The sequence below is a fragment of the Myotis daubentonii genome, chromosome 1, assembly GCF_963259705.1.
Source record: "Myotis daubentonii chromosome 1, mMyoDau2.1, whole genome shotgun sequence".
Classification (NCBI taxonomy): Eukaryota; Metazoa; Chordata; class Mammalia; order Chiroptera; family Vespertilionidae; genus Myotis; species Myotis daubentonii.
In genome coordinates this window covers 201,779,044-201,794,465 of record NC_081840.1, presented here as the reverse complement: position 1 = coordinate 201,794,465, position 15,422 = coordinate 201,779,044, and the positions used below count along the sequence as shown (strand labels likewise).

General features: G+C 43.2%; 1 protein-coding gene across 17 annotated transcripts in view; it reads left to right on the top strand.

Moving 5' to 3' along the window:
- The window catches only part of FIP1L1 (factor interacting with PAPOLA and CPSF1), a 104,163-nt gene that overhangs the window by 35,258 nt on the left and 53,483 nt on the right, over positions 1-15,422 (top strand). For 8 of the 17 annotated variants that reach the window (XM_059671162.1, XM_059671153.1, XM_059671189.1 and 5 more), the window contains one exon: positions 3,673-3,780. The exons of the other annotated variants lie outside the window; for them this stretch is intronic. In XM_059671162.1, coding sequence (XP_059527145.1) covers positions 3,673-3,780 — 108 coding nt within the window. The remainder of the gene's footprint in view (positions 1-3,672; positions 3,781-15,422) is intronic. 17 annotated transcript variants of the gene reach the window in all.

The window sequence follows — 15,422 nt, the reverse complement described above, 5'->3', positions numbered from 1 at the left end:
TAAGTCATTTTGCTCTGATGTGTTTCTTTTGCCCTTGTTAGGTATTCATGTGTTCATGAAGAGTAGCTACTGTTGGATTTTACAGAGGTTGAGATTATATCAGGGGATAGGCAGGGACAAGGAAGGTGAGAGTGTACTTGAGGGAGTGGGTGTCTTGATGGGCCATGGATCTAAGGAGAGATGGGAGACAGTGGTGGGTAAGGGACAGTATAAAGAAAATGAAGAAATGATAGAAAAATTAACACTTTTACTAAAAAGAATGGATAATTACCAACACAATCTATAGAAACATACCTAACATGTTACTTTTGGATGTAAAGAATAGTACCCATTTTTAATTAGGAAAGTTTGTTTTCTGGATTCTTCTGCTCAAAAGGATACTTTTCAGCGATTGTGAAGTATTCCCCTAAATAAAAATATTTGTTTTTTTATTTCTATTTTTTATTTTTAGGGAAATTAGACATCTTTGAAGAAATAAAATTTTATTGACTGTAGGGAGAAGACAGTAATGTCATTTAATACATAATGCAACCATAAATTTTGGTAATTATCTCTATGGAAGTTCTTTCCTTTTTGATTTAGGATTTAGTCTAGGATCACTTACTAGCTTTTTTATCTCTTTTTTCTTCTTTAATCTGGGGCAGCATCTCAGACATTCTTTGTATTTGTTAACATTGATTGTGAAGAGTGCATTCCAATTGTTTTGATGTTTCCTTGTTACTAGATTCAGGTTTTGGTTTTTGGCAGGAATATTATGTGATGTTTTGTCCTCACCACATCATCCTGAAGGTACCTGATGTCACTTTGTCCCATTAATAGTGACTCGGGGCCTGATGCACAAAATCCGTGCACGGGGGCAGGGAGAGGTCCCCCAGCTCAGCCTGCACCCTCTCCAATCTGGGACCCCTTGGGGGATCGGGCCTAAACCAGCAGTCGGACATCCCTCTCACAATCCTGGACCACTGACTCCTATTCGCTCGCCTGCCTGCCTGGTCGCCCTAACTGCCCCCTCCCTGCTGGCCTGTTCGCTCCTAACTGCCCCCCGCCCCCGCGCCATCCTGGTCGCCTCTAACTGCCCCTCCTGCTGGCCTGGTCACCCCCAACTGCCCCCCTGCAAACCTAGTTGCCCCTCATTGCCCTCCCTCCCCCCCGCCAACCTAATTGCCCCCAACTGTCCTCCCCACCCCCCTCTGCCGGTCTGGTCACCCCCAACTGCCCCCCTTGCTGGCCTGGTTTCCCCCAACTGCCCCCCCTGCCAGCCTGGTTGCCCCTCGTGGCCCCCCTGCTGGCCTGGTCGCCCCACGCAGCCTGCTGTTCAGTCCTTTGGTCATCCCTCACTATCCCCCCTGCTGGCCTGGTCGCCCCACGCAGCCTGCTTGTTCACTCATTTGTTGTCCCTCACTAACCTCCCTGCTGGCCTGGTCATAGGCAGCCATCTTGTGAGGGTGTGAGGGTTAATTTGCATATTACCGCTTTATTATATAGGATGATAACTTTAATAACTTATTTGTGGTGGTGTCCTTTGAATTTCTGCACCCTTAGTTTTCTCTGTGTATTTAATAAGTAATCTGAGGAGATCACGTAAATAAATCCTGTTTCTCTTTGAAGTTTCCAAGAATTTTACTATCCATTGATCATTTTTGCTTTCTAAATTATTAATGTAATGGCTCAAAATAGTGATTATCTAACTCTGTTATTCCTCTTATATTTATTAATTGGCATTCTATTTTAACAGTGAGCTCTTATCTCCCACACTTATATTTATCAGTCAAACGTACTTTTATTTTATGCATGAGAGAGCATGTATGTGGCTTTTTTGTATGTGTGGTATGTAAACTACATATATGATTCATACATACTGTAATTGATACTCAAATTGTTTCAGATTTGGTCCATGGGGGCCTCTTCAAACTAGCTCCTGTTACCTGTTGATATGTCCCTACCTCTTTTTTGAATTTTTTTATTTTTATATTTTGGCATGACCAGATGTTCCAGGCTTATCTTGTACCTTCCCTACCCCTTCCCTGGAAGTAGCCATTTCTTAAAGGCACTCTGATGCCATTTAGTGGGAAATGGTCATTAGAAAACAACATCTTGCCATTGTTTATGCTCATTCCACTGGGGTGTTGTTATTTCCAGATCTTTTCAGCACCCAGGGCTAGAAAAAAACCCAAGCAATTTCAATATGAAATTTGCCATGTGTATATTCTATTTATAAATTTTAATTATACAATCATCATGTTTTTTTCAAAATTTGACACTACAAGGTTCTACTTTTCTTTTCCTAGTGCATTTTTCTTTTCCTGCAGTGAAAACCTAGTTTCCAACAACTTCAATATTTCCCATTTGCTTCATTTTATAATATGTACAAAATACATTACAACATCAACACCTACCATTACAAAACTAAGAGTTCAAGATATCTTTGCAATTCTTTTTTTTATATTGAGGTTATGTACTCAAAATACTGTGTTCAAAAGTTTCCTTCAGAGTGATTATATTAATCATTTAAAAATATAATTTGATCCATTGCTTCTGTTTGTATTCAGTATTTGCATTTCTTTTTCTTCATGCTTATTGACATGTTTGCTTTTTACATACATAAAACATTTAACATAGTTCCAAAGCAAGGCTATTCAAAGTATACTCAGATTTGTCACTCTTCTATTTCTTTCACTTTTGTCAATAATCAGTTTCATTTCATTTAGTTTCTGTTTTATTCTTTGTGTTGGTGTTTTTATACATAAACAGATACATAAATATATGTATATTTTAGAATCTTTTAAAGAGTTAAAATACTTTGAATTTTTATGAAATACTTACTAGTGTAGGTTTTTATGAAACATATCAGTGTTACTGTTAACTGGTTATCCTAATTATAATACTTATACCTTATTAAAGAATATAGGAGCAGGGGAAGAATATGGGGAAAGAAATACCAAAATTTTGAATAAGATTTTGTGAAACTGTATTAATTAATGTTATCTACACTAATAAAAGCGTAATATGCTAATTAGATTGGACAGCCGAATGACCTTCTGGATGTCATTCCAGACATCCTTCTGGACGAAGCCGCGTGGTGGGGGCCGAGGTAGAGGCAGTTAGGGGCAATCAGGTAGGCAGGCAAGCAGTTAGGGATGATCAGGCAGGCAGGCAGAGTGGTTAGGGGCCAGCGGTCCAGGATTGCGAGAGGGATGTTCAACTGCCGGTTTAGGCCCGATCCCTTGGATCGCCATTCAGACATCCCCTGAGGGGTCCCGGATTGCAAGAGGGTGCAGGCCGGGCTGAGGGGGAACACTCCCCTCCCCCGTGCATGAATTTCATGCATCAGGCCTCTAGTTAATTAATAAAAGCTCAGAAATTTATTTCTCAGCTACATATTACAACCTGAAGAATGTATTGGTTCTTTTCTGCATTTTTACATGCTACCATCTATGTGAAATATTTCTAAAAATATTCTGGAGTTAACAAAATGTTGATGACATGTCTATATTTAAACACTGTTAGTTACCTTAGTACCCCAGCAAATATTTTGTGTGACTTGAAGAGAATGATACTCTAGGAACATAATTAAGGATATTAGAAAAATCATGTTAAGGGGTGGAGACAGAAAGGGGGGAGGTCAGAGGCAACAATATATAAGTAAAAAACATAGAAAATTTATCTCACCAGAAACAGCACCTCTTCTCAGTCTCAGACAAGTTCTGCCTCCAGAAAAGCCAATTCAAGCGTTGGGAAGTGGCAGGATCGATATGGGAGGGCTGAATCACCTGATCTAAGGTAAGGCTCTTTATAAACATTGGATACTCTTTGATGTTTAGATCATCAGTGTTGTTTTGTCTGATTGGTAAGATGATAAATTTCTATTAGACTGTGCCATATTTTTACTCCATAAGTTATGATATTTTAGTATAGTATTGAGGGCTTAAGTTGCTTTATAAATAAGGCCTTACCACCTCATGTAATGCTTCTCATCTCTCCAGCCTTAAAAAAAAATTATCTTTATTGTTGAAAATACTATGTCTCCCTTTTTCCCTTCATTGACCCCCCTCCTCCCCACATCTGCCCCCTGCACCCTTCCACCTAGGCCTTCATCACACTATTGTCTCTGTCCATGGGTTATGCATATATACATATAAATCCTTGGATTAATCTCTCCCTACCCTCATCCCACATGGAACTGTGCTAATGGGTCCTCAGTAAATGTCTTTCTCCCCCTTGCTGCAAGTTTAATTCTTCTTTCTCATAATGCACCCTATTTAAAAATCCCTGGGTGCTTTTCACTGTTTTTTGGAGAAATTTACCTTCTGAGTCAGAATTTAGGAGCTATAAAATTGGACTCCACTAATTCTTTCCAACCTTTATATCCCAACTGCAGTGCATAAATATGCTAATAGTAAGTGGACCTACCAACTATCCTAGGAAATGCTATTTCCCTTATTGTTGCTACTAGGGGCCCGGTGCACGAAATTCGTGCACTGGGTGTGTTTGGGGGGGAGTGTCCCTCAGCCCAGCCTGCCCCCTCTTACATACTGGGAGCCCTCAGGCATTGACCCCATCACCCTCCAATCGCAGGATCGGCCCCTTGCCTAGGTCTGACGCCTCTGACAGAGGTGTCAGGCCTGGGCAGGGGACCCTCATTTCCCCCCATCACTGGTTCTGCCCCCAGCCCAGGCCTGATGCCTCTGGCCCAGGCATCAGGCCTGGGCAGGGGACCCCCAGACCCCTCCGATTGCTGGCTCTGCCCCTTGCCCAGGCCTGATGCCTCAGCCAGAGGCGTAGACCCCCCATCATCCTCTGATCACCTGATCGGCCCCTTGCCCAGGCCTGACGCCTCCGCCAGAGGTGTCAGGCTTGGACAGGGGACCCCCATCTCCCCCCGATCACTGGCTCTGGTCCCTGCCCAGGCCTGAGGCCTCTGGCCCAGGAATCATGCCTGGGCAGGGGACCCCCATCTCCCTCTGATCGCTTGCTCCACCCCCCACCCAAGCCTGACGCCTCTGACCCAGGCTTCAGGCCTGGGCAAGCGGACCATCATATCCCCCCAATCCCCGGCTCAGCCCCCCGCCCAGGCCTGATGCCTCGGCCAGAGGAGTTGACCCTCATCACCCTCCGATCACCAATCACCGGATCGGCCCCTTGACCAGGCCTTAGGCCTCCGGCAGAGGTGTCAGGCCTGGGCAGGGGACCCCCAGCTCCCCGCGGTTGCAGGCACCGCCCCTGCCCAGGCCTAACGCCTCTGGCCTAGGCGTCCGGCCTGGGCAGCGGGGACCCGCAGCTGCAGCGGCCCCGCGATCGTGGGCTCCGCTTTAGGCCCAGGCAAGTGACCCCTAGCTCCCGGGACTGCCAGCTTCGACCGTGCCCAGCTCCCATCGCTGGCTCCACCCCTACTTCCTGCTATCACTGGCGAGGGCGGCAAAGGCGCCTGATTCTCCGATCATGGCTGGGGGACAGGGCAAAGGCGGCCCTGCCCCCCAGCTCTTAGCTCGCCCCTGGGTTTCCGATCACTGTCAGTGGCAGGGGGCTTCTTCCTGCTTTCCCTTTCGCCTCCCTGCATTGTGCCTACATATGCAAATTAACCGCCATCTTGTTGGCAGTTAACTGCCAATCTTAGTTGGCAGTTAACTGCCAATCTTAGTTGGCAGTTAATTTGCATATATCCCTGATTAGCCAATGAAAAGGGTATCGTCGTACGCCAATTACCACTTTTCTCTTTTATTAGTGTAGATGCTTTCACTCATGATCCACCCATCATAAAATTTTGGTTTGTGTTCTGAATCTTATATTTACAGAGTCTACAGCCTTGGATGGTATTGTAAACTCTCTGAGCCTGTAAAATGGGAATAATAATTTTTATTCTAAGGGATGTAGTGAGAAGTAAATATGAAAGTGCAATGCCAGAAGTAATAAGTCTGAGCAATTATACTTAACTTGGCTTAGAAATACAGACTAAAATACTTTTCTAATTTGCTATTTTAAGTCTTAAACAATGATGGTATATTGGGGGATGGAAAGTATCATGTTCTCGTTATAGAATTTTAAGCTTTCTTCCCGGGCAGCTTGATGTTAGATGCTTTTAATTATTTTCATTTACAGACTTTAAAAAATGTAAATTATGATTAGATATCTTTGATTATAGCATGTAAAAGAAAAGTAGGGAGAGGAAAGAAACATCAAAATTTTATTTTTGTGGGGAGGGGGGCTTTATTATATATTCCTCATGAGTAATAGAAATTTCTAGTCAACTTGCTTTGATTGGATTTCTTGTTAGGAGAAAATAAGCTTAGACATTCTCAAAAGTGGGTATTTGTGTCAAGGTCAAAAAATTTTCAACCTTTTAAAGGCTATCTAAACTATAAGTATAGTAGTTTATGCAGATAGAAATACACAGGCTAGGGTAGAAGGTTTACAGTTGTGAGTGTGGAAAACTCACAACTTATTCTTATATTATTATTTATTATTATATTGTTTTCATACAAGCAGCTATAAACCTACTTTTGTCCCACTCTGTATTATCTATATTCTTAGAATAGTGTCAATTGCATGTGTTGCTTTAACAGGTTATAGAATGAAAACTTGTATATATTACTATTATTTTAAAAGTACCAATTGACATTTGTTCAGATATATACAGTAATTATCTTGGTTTTTATGTTTTATATTTTATATATTTTTTATTGATTGATTTTTAGAGGGAGAGAGAGAAAACAAAACAAAACATTGCTTCATTGTTCCACTTATTTATGCATTCATTGGATGCTTCTTGTATGTGCCCTGAACAGGGGTCTAACCCACAATCTTAGTGTATCAGGATGATTGTCTAACCAACTGAGTTAGCTGGACAGAACCTTCATCTTAGTTTATAACACTAAAATTCTGCTTGAAGAACCAATGGAAATTTCAAGAGTTATTTTAAAGAAAAGTTAGATCTGATGAGTGTGGAGTGGAGTCTATAGTCTATGAATCTTTCCACCTTTAGTATTTCTGTGGAACCCCAAAGTTTAATAGCAGTGCTTATAGTATAATTTCTATCTATATAATAAAGATGTAATATGCAAATGTTGGTTACGCCATGAAGTGTAATGACTGACCACTTAACAACTGGATCATGGATTAGCAGGAGGGTGGGGCAGCAAGCTACAAGTGGGTGGCAGAGAGCTACAAGAGAGAGCAGGGCAGCAAGCTATGAGGGGTACATGGGGGGGGGCGGAGGGAACTACAGGAAGGCGGGGCAGTGAGCAGAGAGCTACTGGAGGAAGGCCGCGAGCTACTGGTGCACGGATTTGTGCGCAGGGCCACTAGTACTATCTAATAAAAGAGTAATATGTAAATTAACCATCACTCCGTGACAAAGATGGCGGCACCCATAGTGGCAGGGGCAGGACGCTGGTGGTGTTGCCCTGGTAACGTGAGTCCAGCGGCTGCACCCTGGCCACGTGGCAGGAGGGGAGGGGCTTTTGGCCAGAGCAGCCTCCGGCCGGAGCGAGGGATGTTGGTCGCATGGAGGAGGGGAGGGGCTCTGGCTGCATGGCCGGAGGCGAGGGACCTCAGGCCATAAGTGGAAGCTGAGAGTGCAGGGAGCACCAGGAATGCTGGGAATCATAGTTCTGATGGTGGCCCCTGGACTGGAAGCGGAAGCCGAGAGCGTGGGGAGCACCAGGAATGCTGGGAATCGTGGTTCTGGTGGTGGACATGTTTCGCAATCTCCTAAACAAGCGGTTCTCAACCTGTGGGTCGTAACCCCTTTGGGGGTCGAATGACCCTTTCACAGTGGTCGCCTAAGACCATCGGAAAACACATATATAATTACATATTGTTTTTGTGGTTAATCATTATGCTTTAATTATGTTCAATGTGTAACAATGAAAATACATCCTGAATATCAGATATTTACATTACGATTTATAACAGTAGCAAAATTACAGTTATGAAGTAGCAACGAAAATAATTTTATGGTTGGGGGTCACCACAACATGAGGAACTGTATTAAAGGGTTGCGGCATTAGGAAGGTTGAGAACCACTGTCCTAGACACTCAAGTGAATTGAGCCTGGAGCAAGTTACTGTTGCAGGTAGGGGATGGAGGGAAAGCAAAGGTGAGAGACTTAAGTCAGTGTTGAGGGAAAAAAGGAAGATATCCTGTAATTTCTAGGAAATCTCTACCAATGGAGCAAAGAAAAACAAAAAGCTCTATTATTCTGTGAGCACCAAACCAGACTGGGCTGGGGTCTCACACAATTCGCTCATATGATTGCAAAGACAGACAGAAGCTTAACTCTTTCGTGTACTCAGGCAGATACAATGCACGACATGCACATTTCCACGGAAGAGGACTTAACAGCACCATTTGCTATACACCTTTTGGTAAGTCACCTTTTTGGTGGCCATCTGTATTAGTTAATTGCCATAATCAAGAGTAAAAATTAAAACTTTTTTATCTCTATTACAAGCACTTCCTTACAACTTGGAGCAAGGCACGTATCTATAATAATAAAAGTGTAATGTGAGGTGCAGTGAGGCAGGCAGGCAGAGGCAGTTAGGGGCCATCAGGTAGGCAGGCAGTGGCAGTTAGGGGCGATCAGGCAGGCAGAGTGTTTAGGGGCGATCAGGCAGGCAGGCAGAGGTGGTTAGGGGTGATTAGGCAGGCAGGCGAGCAGTTAGGGGCGATGAGGCAGACAAGCAGAGTGTTTAGGGGCAATCAAGCAGGCTGGCAGGCAAGTGGTTAGGAGCCAGCGGTCCTGGATTTTTAGAGGGTGCATGCAGGATTGAATGACCACCCCGTGCGCGTGCCCCCCCTCCCCCCGCCCACTCCCCGTGCATGAATTTTGTGCACTGGGCCTCTAGTATATAATAACTAACTACATTATTATAGCACATAGTACATAATGAAACACTGGATTCATATTTAATCTGTTCAATGATGTGAACAAGCAATTTACTGATCCGAAAAGGGGCAGACAATAAGAGCTTTCATTTTCATCATGCTACTATTGGTAATGAATCAGCTATTTTTTTATATAAAGAATAACTATTTTCTTAAACTTATATCTGTTTCATGGCATAAGTACTACATTTGTATATTAGATTTAGTTTGGTGCACGTGTGAATTAAGGACAGTTCTCTAAAATCTCTAGGCCTCTATTTCTACATTTGTAGAATGATAGAGCTCTAGGCTGTGTTATCTGGAAGGCTTTATTGATCCTGAAAGTTTATTTTCTGGCTAGTCCCTGGTTTACATGGAAAATGGGATCTGAGAGATTAGGGAATTTAGCCAAATTCCTGGCTAATTAAGAGGAAAAGTCAGGGCTAGAGTCTTATGTTTTCGGGCTTTAATATCTGCAGTTCAGGCAAGTTGACTCATAAGTAGAGACATAGAAATACTTTAATGATCCATTATTTTTAATGTAATTTTAAACTTTACATTTGTTTCTTTTGCTAGTATTATTTTAACATCTGGAAATCCTTTTATATCAATTATTTGACTTAGAAATTTTTACTTAGAATAGTTGCTTTTGGTACAGTAGTTTTTTCTTCAAATAAGATAGTTTACAGAGGAAATAGTCTCAAATCTGAAAGTGATACATTGTAGTACTTAACACTACATAATCAACTCCCACCCCCCATAAAAATGATACTTTGGAAACAAAACTATTCATTCTGATTTTCTGATTAGTCTCAGGGAATGTAGGTAGTAATAAATTTGAGACTGTACTTTTCATGTTTTATGTTATTGAAAATTAAAAATAAAGCCTTTAGATAAAAGGTAATTTTCTTTTTTAAAATGGTATAAACATATACACACACATATTTATAAGGTAGAAAATGAGATTCCATCTCTTAATGAATGTGGAGTATTTTTTGAAGTATTGCTTAAGTCTCTTTGTAAAGAGCAATTAAATAATGGTTGATATCCTTTTCATAAGTTACTATACAGTAAAACCTCGATATAGTGGACTAATTTGGGTGAGTGGGGTGTTGTTAAAGGTGAAGTCATAAAGTAGGTTTTCCAAACATGTATGTTAACAAATGGACAAATTAGTTTACCTGTTTACTTATGTAGACATGTTTGTGTAATTGAAATTAAGTATGTATTTAAAGTTTAGTTTTATAGAAAAGTTTTCTGTATGTATTACTGTAATTTTAAATTTATACTGAATAGGTCTAGTAAATGCGTGCCTTCACCAATCACCGTGAGTAAACAAATGCACACAGCTGAGGCATGGCTTAGCGCAAAACTACTGCAGAAAGTCATGCCACGTGACAACAGAACGATTACCACCCAAGATAAGGTGTGATCATGTGCTAATCATTCTCCAACATTGTTTCCGAGCGGTTACTCTTGGATTTAAATATGTAGACTGGTTGTAAACATGTAATATTTATGTCAGCAAAATTGCTACAGTGTTTTTTCTAACATATGGCCTATTTGCTAAAATTTGTTAAAAATAATGAATTAATAACAAAAAAATAACCTGTTAATTTAATTATAAGCAAATCTTGCTTAAAAGCATTTTAAAATTAATAGGGTGTTAATTTTCACGTATAACATATGGACTGGAAATTTTGTGAAATCCGAAGTTCATTAAATTGAGGTCTGCAAAATCACAGGTTTACTGTGCTTGGTGACTCGGGCTTATGTCGTTCTTGTTCTCATATAAGACAGTATTTTTCAAACTTTGTTTATTGGTGCTTTGCAAGGTAACTATGTGTACGTAACAATAGCATTTTATTGGTGCAACTTCGTGTTATAAATTCAGATTTGTGACTTAAGCCAATTAGTAAGAAGAATGAAGCCATTTTAGTGAACACAGTATGAAATTGGCAGTATGGATGATTACTACACATCATAATGTACAGTTTATTTCTTTGTTTTGTTTTCATTTTATAATATCAAATTCTGATCCTCTTAGGTAATTAGTTGCAGATTCAACATTGTTTTGTTAAGCATGTTTATCAATGTCAGTGCTTTTTAACTGATCGAATTCTTGAAAGAGGAATAGTTAAATTGTTTTTTGATGTAGAACCACTCAAATGTGCTTGCATTCTTATAATAGACAAACATAAAACTTGTAGTGATAAAACTAGATGTTAAAAGAACATTATATTTAAGAGAGACCTTTACATTTGTTCTTACACCAGTTACTATTATGTCTTGATGAAATAATGCACCGAAGAGATGCACCTGTACCTTTATAGCATTTGATTGGTCACTCTGCATTTTACTATATTGTGCAGCTTATAAGATTTTATGTGATTAGACAAAGGAAGGCCTTGATTTTTAAACATTTCACTGCAGAATATCATTTCCTATCAATGATACATTTAAAAATGAAGTTAAGTATAAATATGGTAGATAAAGCTTTATTCCATGCTCTGCACAAAAATGAGCACACTTGATTACCCAATGAGCACATTTTACGGTTTTTTGTTTGTTTTTGATATAGCTTAAAAAGTAAACATTTAAAAAATTCAGGCCCCAGAAAATTAGCGTAGAAAATAATTCTTGTCGAAGAAGGGAAATGTTTTGGAGTTGTTCTTATCTGAGCCTGAATCCTGGTGCTGGTACTTTACTGCACAAAAGAGCCTTTTTCCATATCTGTAAAAATGAAACTAATTGGGTGCATACCTTACTTGCAACCTACTTGTGAATTAAATAAAGTAAAAACTTGGTTCTTGAACTTAACTAGTTCTGGAATGCTGTTTGAGAAGTGATTTGTTCAAAAACAATCATTTTTTCCCATCTACACTAATAAAAGAGAAACATGGTAATTGGCGTACGACCGCTACCCTTTTCATTGGCTAATCAGCGAGATATGAAAATTAACTGTCAGCCAAGATGTCAGCCGGCAGCCAGGCAGCTTGAAACTAACTTGAGGCTTGGTTGCCTCAGTGACGGAGGAAACCATCGTTCCCCACCTGCAGCTGCAGGCCTCTTAGCGGGCAGTTTAAGAAACATTGTAACAAGTACCTCCGGACTTCAGCCAGCAGATTCGCAACATTGTATGCAAAGGCCAGAAACCTACTTTCAGCCGCGTGGAGGCGTAAGAGCTGGAGCCAAGCCTCAAGGTAAAGCTGGCCCAGAATAAGAAAAAGAAAAAGAAAAAAAGGAGCGGTTGGGAACTTCAGTCACTCCCAGCCTGAAAACAGCCCTCAGCCCCTCAACCAGACTGGCCAGGCACCCCAGTGGGGACCCCTACCCTGATCCAGGACACCCTTCAGGGCAAACCAGCTGGCCCCACCCATGCACCAAGCCTCTACCCTATATAGTAAAAGGGTAATATGCCTCCCGGCACTGGGATCAGCGTGACAGGGGGCAGCGCCCAAACCCCCTGATCGCCCTGCGGCTCTGTGTGTGACAGGGTGCGGGGCCAAACCCCCTGAGCAGCCCTGCTCTGTGCCTGATAGGGAGGAGCTCCCCAACCGCCCCCCCCGCCCCCCCCCCACGGGCCCTGCTCTGTGTGTGATGGGGTAGAGCCATAACCTCCCCATCGGCCCTGCCCTGAGTGTGAGAGTGGCGGCGCCCCAACCCCCTGATCGGCCCTGTTCTGTGGGTGATAGAGGGCGGTGCCCCAACCCCCCGATTGGCCCTGCTCTGTGCGTGACGGGGTGGCGCCGCAACCTCCCCATCGACCCTGCCTTGAGTGTGACAGGGGACGGTGCCCCAACCCCCCAATTGGCCCTACCCTGAGCGTGACTGAGGGAGGCATCACAACCTCCCAATCTGCCCTGCTCTGTGCATGACGGGGCGGCGCCCCAACTCCCCAATCAGCCCTGCTCTGAGCCCGACCAGGGCTGCACCTAGGGATTGGGCCTGCCCTCTGCCACCTGGGAGCAGGCCTAAGCCAGCAGGTTGTTATCTCCCGAGGGGTCCCAGACTGCGAGAGGGCACAGGCCGGGCTGAGGGACCCCCTCTCTCCCCCGAGTGCACAAATTTTTGCGCACCGGGCCTCTAGTTGAAAATAATGTAAAGTGAATTAATCCCTGACCCCTAAATGATTCCCTGCTTAATCTTTCTTATATACTGTACATGTTATCTTCCCTTGGCTCTGATTTTTGTCACTTAAAATTTCTGTTTTATCCCTGTAAGCAGCTCTAATACCCTTTCTGGTACATCAGAATTATCAAAATACTAGAGGCCCGATGCACTAAATTCATGCATGGGTAGAGTCCCTAGGCCTGGCTGGCGATAAGGGGCGATCTGTGGGGCAACTGGCGGGGTGATTCAGTGGGGGGGCCACCGCTGGCACCTGCCTCTGTGGAAGGCGAGACTGGTTGGTTGATTGGAGGGTGGGGCACTTGGGGGGCGGCACAGGCCCGCTCGCCAGCTGGCCCCCGCCATGGTCGCCTCCTTCTGCGGGGTGATCGGGGTGTGGGGGGGCGTTGGTACCTGCCTTGGCTTGCCTGGGGCCTGCAGGCTGGGGGCAGCTCCTGCGTTGAGTGTCTGCCCCCTGGTGGTCAGTGCGCAACATAGTGACCGGTTGTTCAGTCGTTTTCACCATTTGGTCGATGGGCATATTAGGCTTTATTATGTAGGATGACATTTTAATTTAATTATATTATAGCTTCAGTGGTGTTTTCACTTTCACCTGTGCCAGAAGGAAAGGTAGATCCTCTTGAGAACATTCACTGCCTATATTACACTGTAGATTAATGAAACTAGATATCATGTAATTAGTTTGTCTCTTTCAGCTTTGTGTACTGTATGATTGAGTTCAGTATAAGGAAGATAATCTTGATAGCTACATTAGCTGTCTGCCCTACTGATCAAATTTTTAAGCTCAGTTCAAGTTGTGCTGTGTGGAAATCCAAGTTATAAAAGATCCTCATTATGAAGCTCTACTACATCTTTTATGTATTGAAATAAAAAGTCCTACATCAAAAACTTATGGAATAATACAGTTGAATACTTTTTTCCAATAGCATCAGAATAACATTGAATTAATTACTCATCTGTATTACTATGTACTCTGTTTCTTTAGTACAGGGGTCCTCAAACTTTTAAAACAGGGGGTCAGTTCACTGTCCCTCAGACTGTTGGAGGGCTGGACTATAGTTTAAAAAAAAACTATGAACAAATTCCTATGCACACTGCACATATCTTATTTTGAAGTAAAAAAACAAAATGGGAACAAATACAATATTTGTATTTGCATGTGGCCCGCGGGCCGTAGTTTGAGGACCCCTGCTTTAGTACATGCTTATGTATCTTTCATAAAATGTTTCTAAACAAAATGGTAACCTTCACATTTCTGATTAAGGTACATTAATCTTCTATACTAATAAAAGGGTAATATGCTAATTAGTCCAGGAGACCTTCCAGACATCCTTTCGGACAAAGCCATGGTGGTGGGGCCGAGGCATAGGCGGTTAGGTGTGATCAGGCCAGCAGGGGAGGGTAGTTGGGGGCGAGCAGGCTGATAAGGGGGGCCAGTTAGGGTGAGCAGGCCGGCGGGGGGGGCAGTTGGGGGCGAGGAGGGGGGTGGCAGTTGGGGGAGAATAGGGCAGCGGTGGGGGGAGCAGTTGGGGGCAAGCAGGCTGGCGGGGGGGCAGTTGGATGAGAGCTGGCTGGCGGGGGTGGGCAGTTGGGGGCGATCGGGCCGGTGGGGGGGTCAGTTGGGGGAGATTAGGCCGGCAGGAGGGGCAGTTGTGGGCGATCAGGCCTGTGGGGGGGGTCAGTTGGGGGCGATTAGGCCGGCAGGGGCAGCCATTAGTGGTGATCAGGCTAGAAGGCAAGAGAATTGGTGTTGATCAGGCCAGCAAGCAGAGTGGTTAGGGGCGATCAGGCAGGCAGGCAGGCGAGTGGTTAGGAGCCAGCGGTCCCGGATTGCGAGAGGGATGTCCAACTGCCGGTTTAGGCCCGATTCTTGTGGGACCCAGAGGGTTCCCAGATTGGAGAGGATGCAGGCCGGGCTGAGGGACACCCTCCCATGCATGAATTTTGTGCACCGGGCCACTAGTTTGTGTATAACAATGCCTGGGCATTGGTTGCCTCCACATGCACCCAGCCCAGGGCCGGGGGCTGAAGCCTGCAACTAAGGTATGTGTCCTTGACTGGCACCAATCCCGGAACCCTTTAGTTTGCAGGCCAATGTTCTACCCACCGAGCCACACCAGCAAGGCCTACTTTTATAAAGTTTTAAAGATAGAATTGTTTATAACAAATATAGATGAAGAGAAATTCATCTAATTTGTATTAATTTTCATTACCTATTCCTACAAGTTTCTTCTGTATCTGAAGCATATATACTTCTATGAAGTCCTTAAATATACTAAATGGCTTTTAACATTTTTTAAAAAAAATTAACTTACTAGATTTACCCGTTGAATTTGCAGCATTTTGTGGTAGACTATTTTCCATCTACTCATATACTTTAATGGATTGTAAATACAATTGGAGGTGTGGCAGACATGAGTTTTTCTATC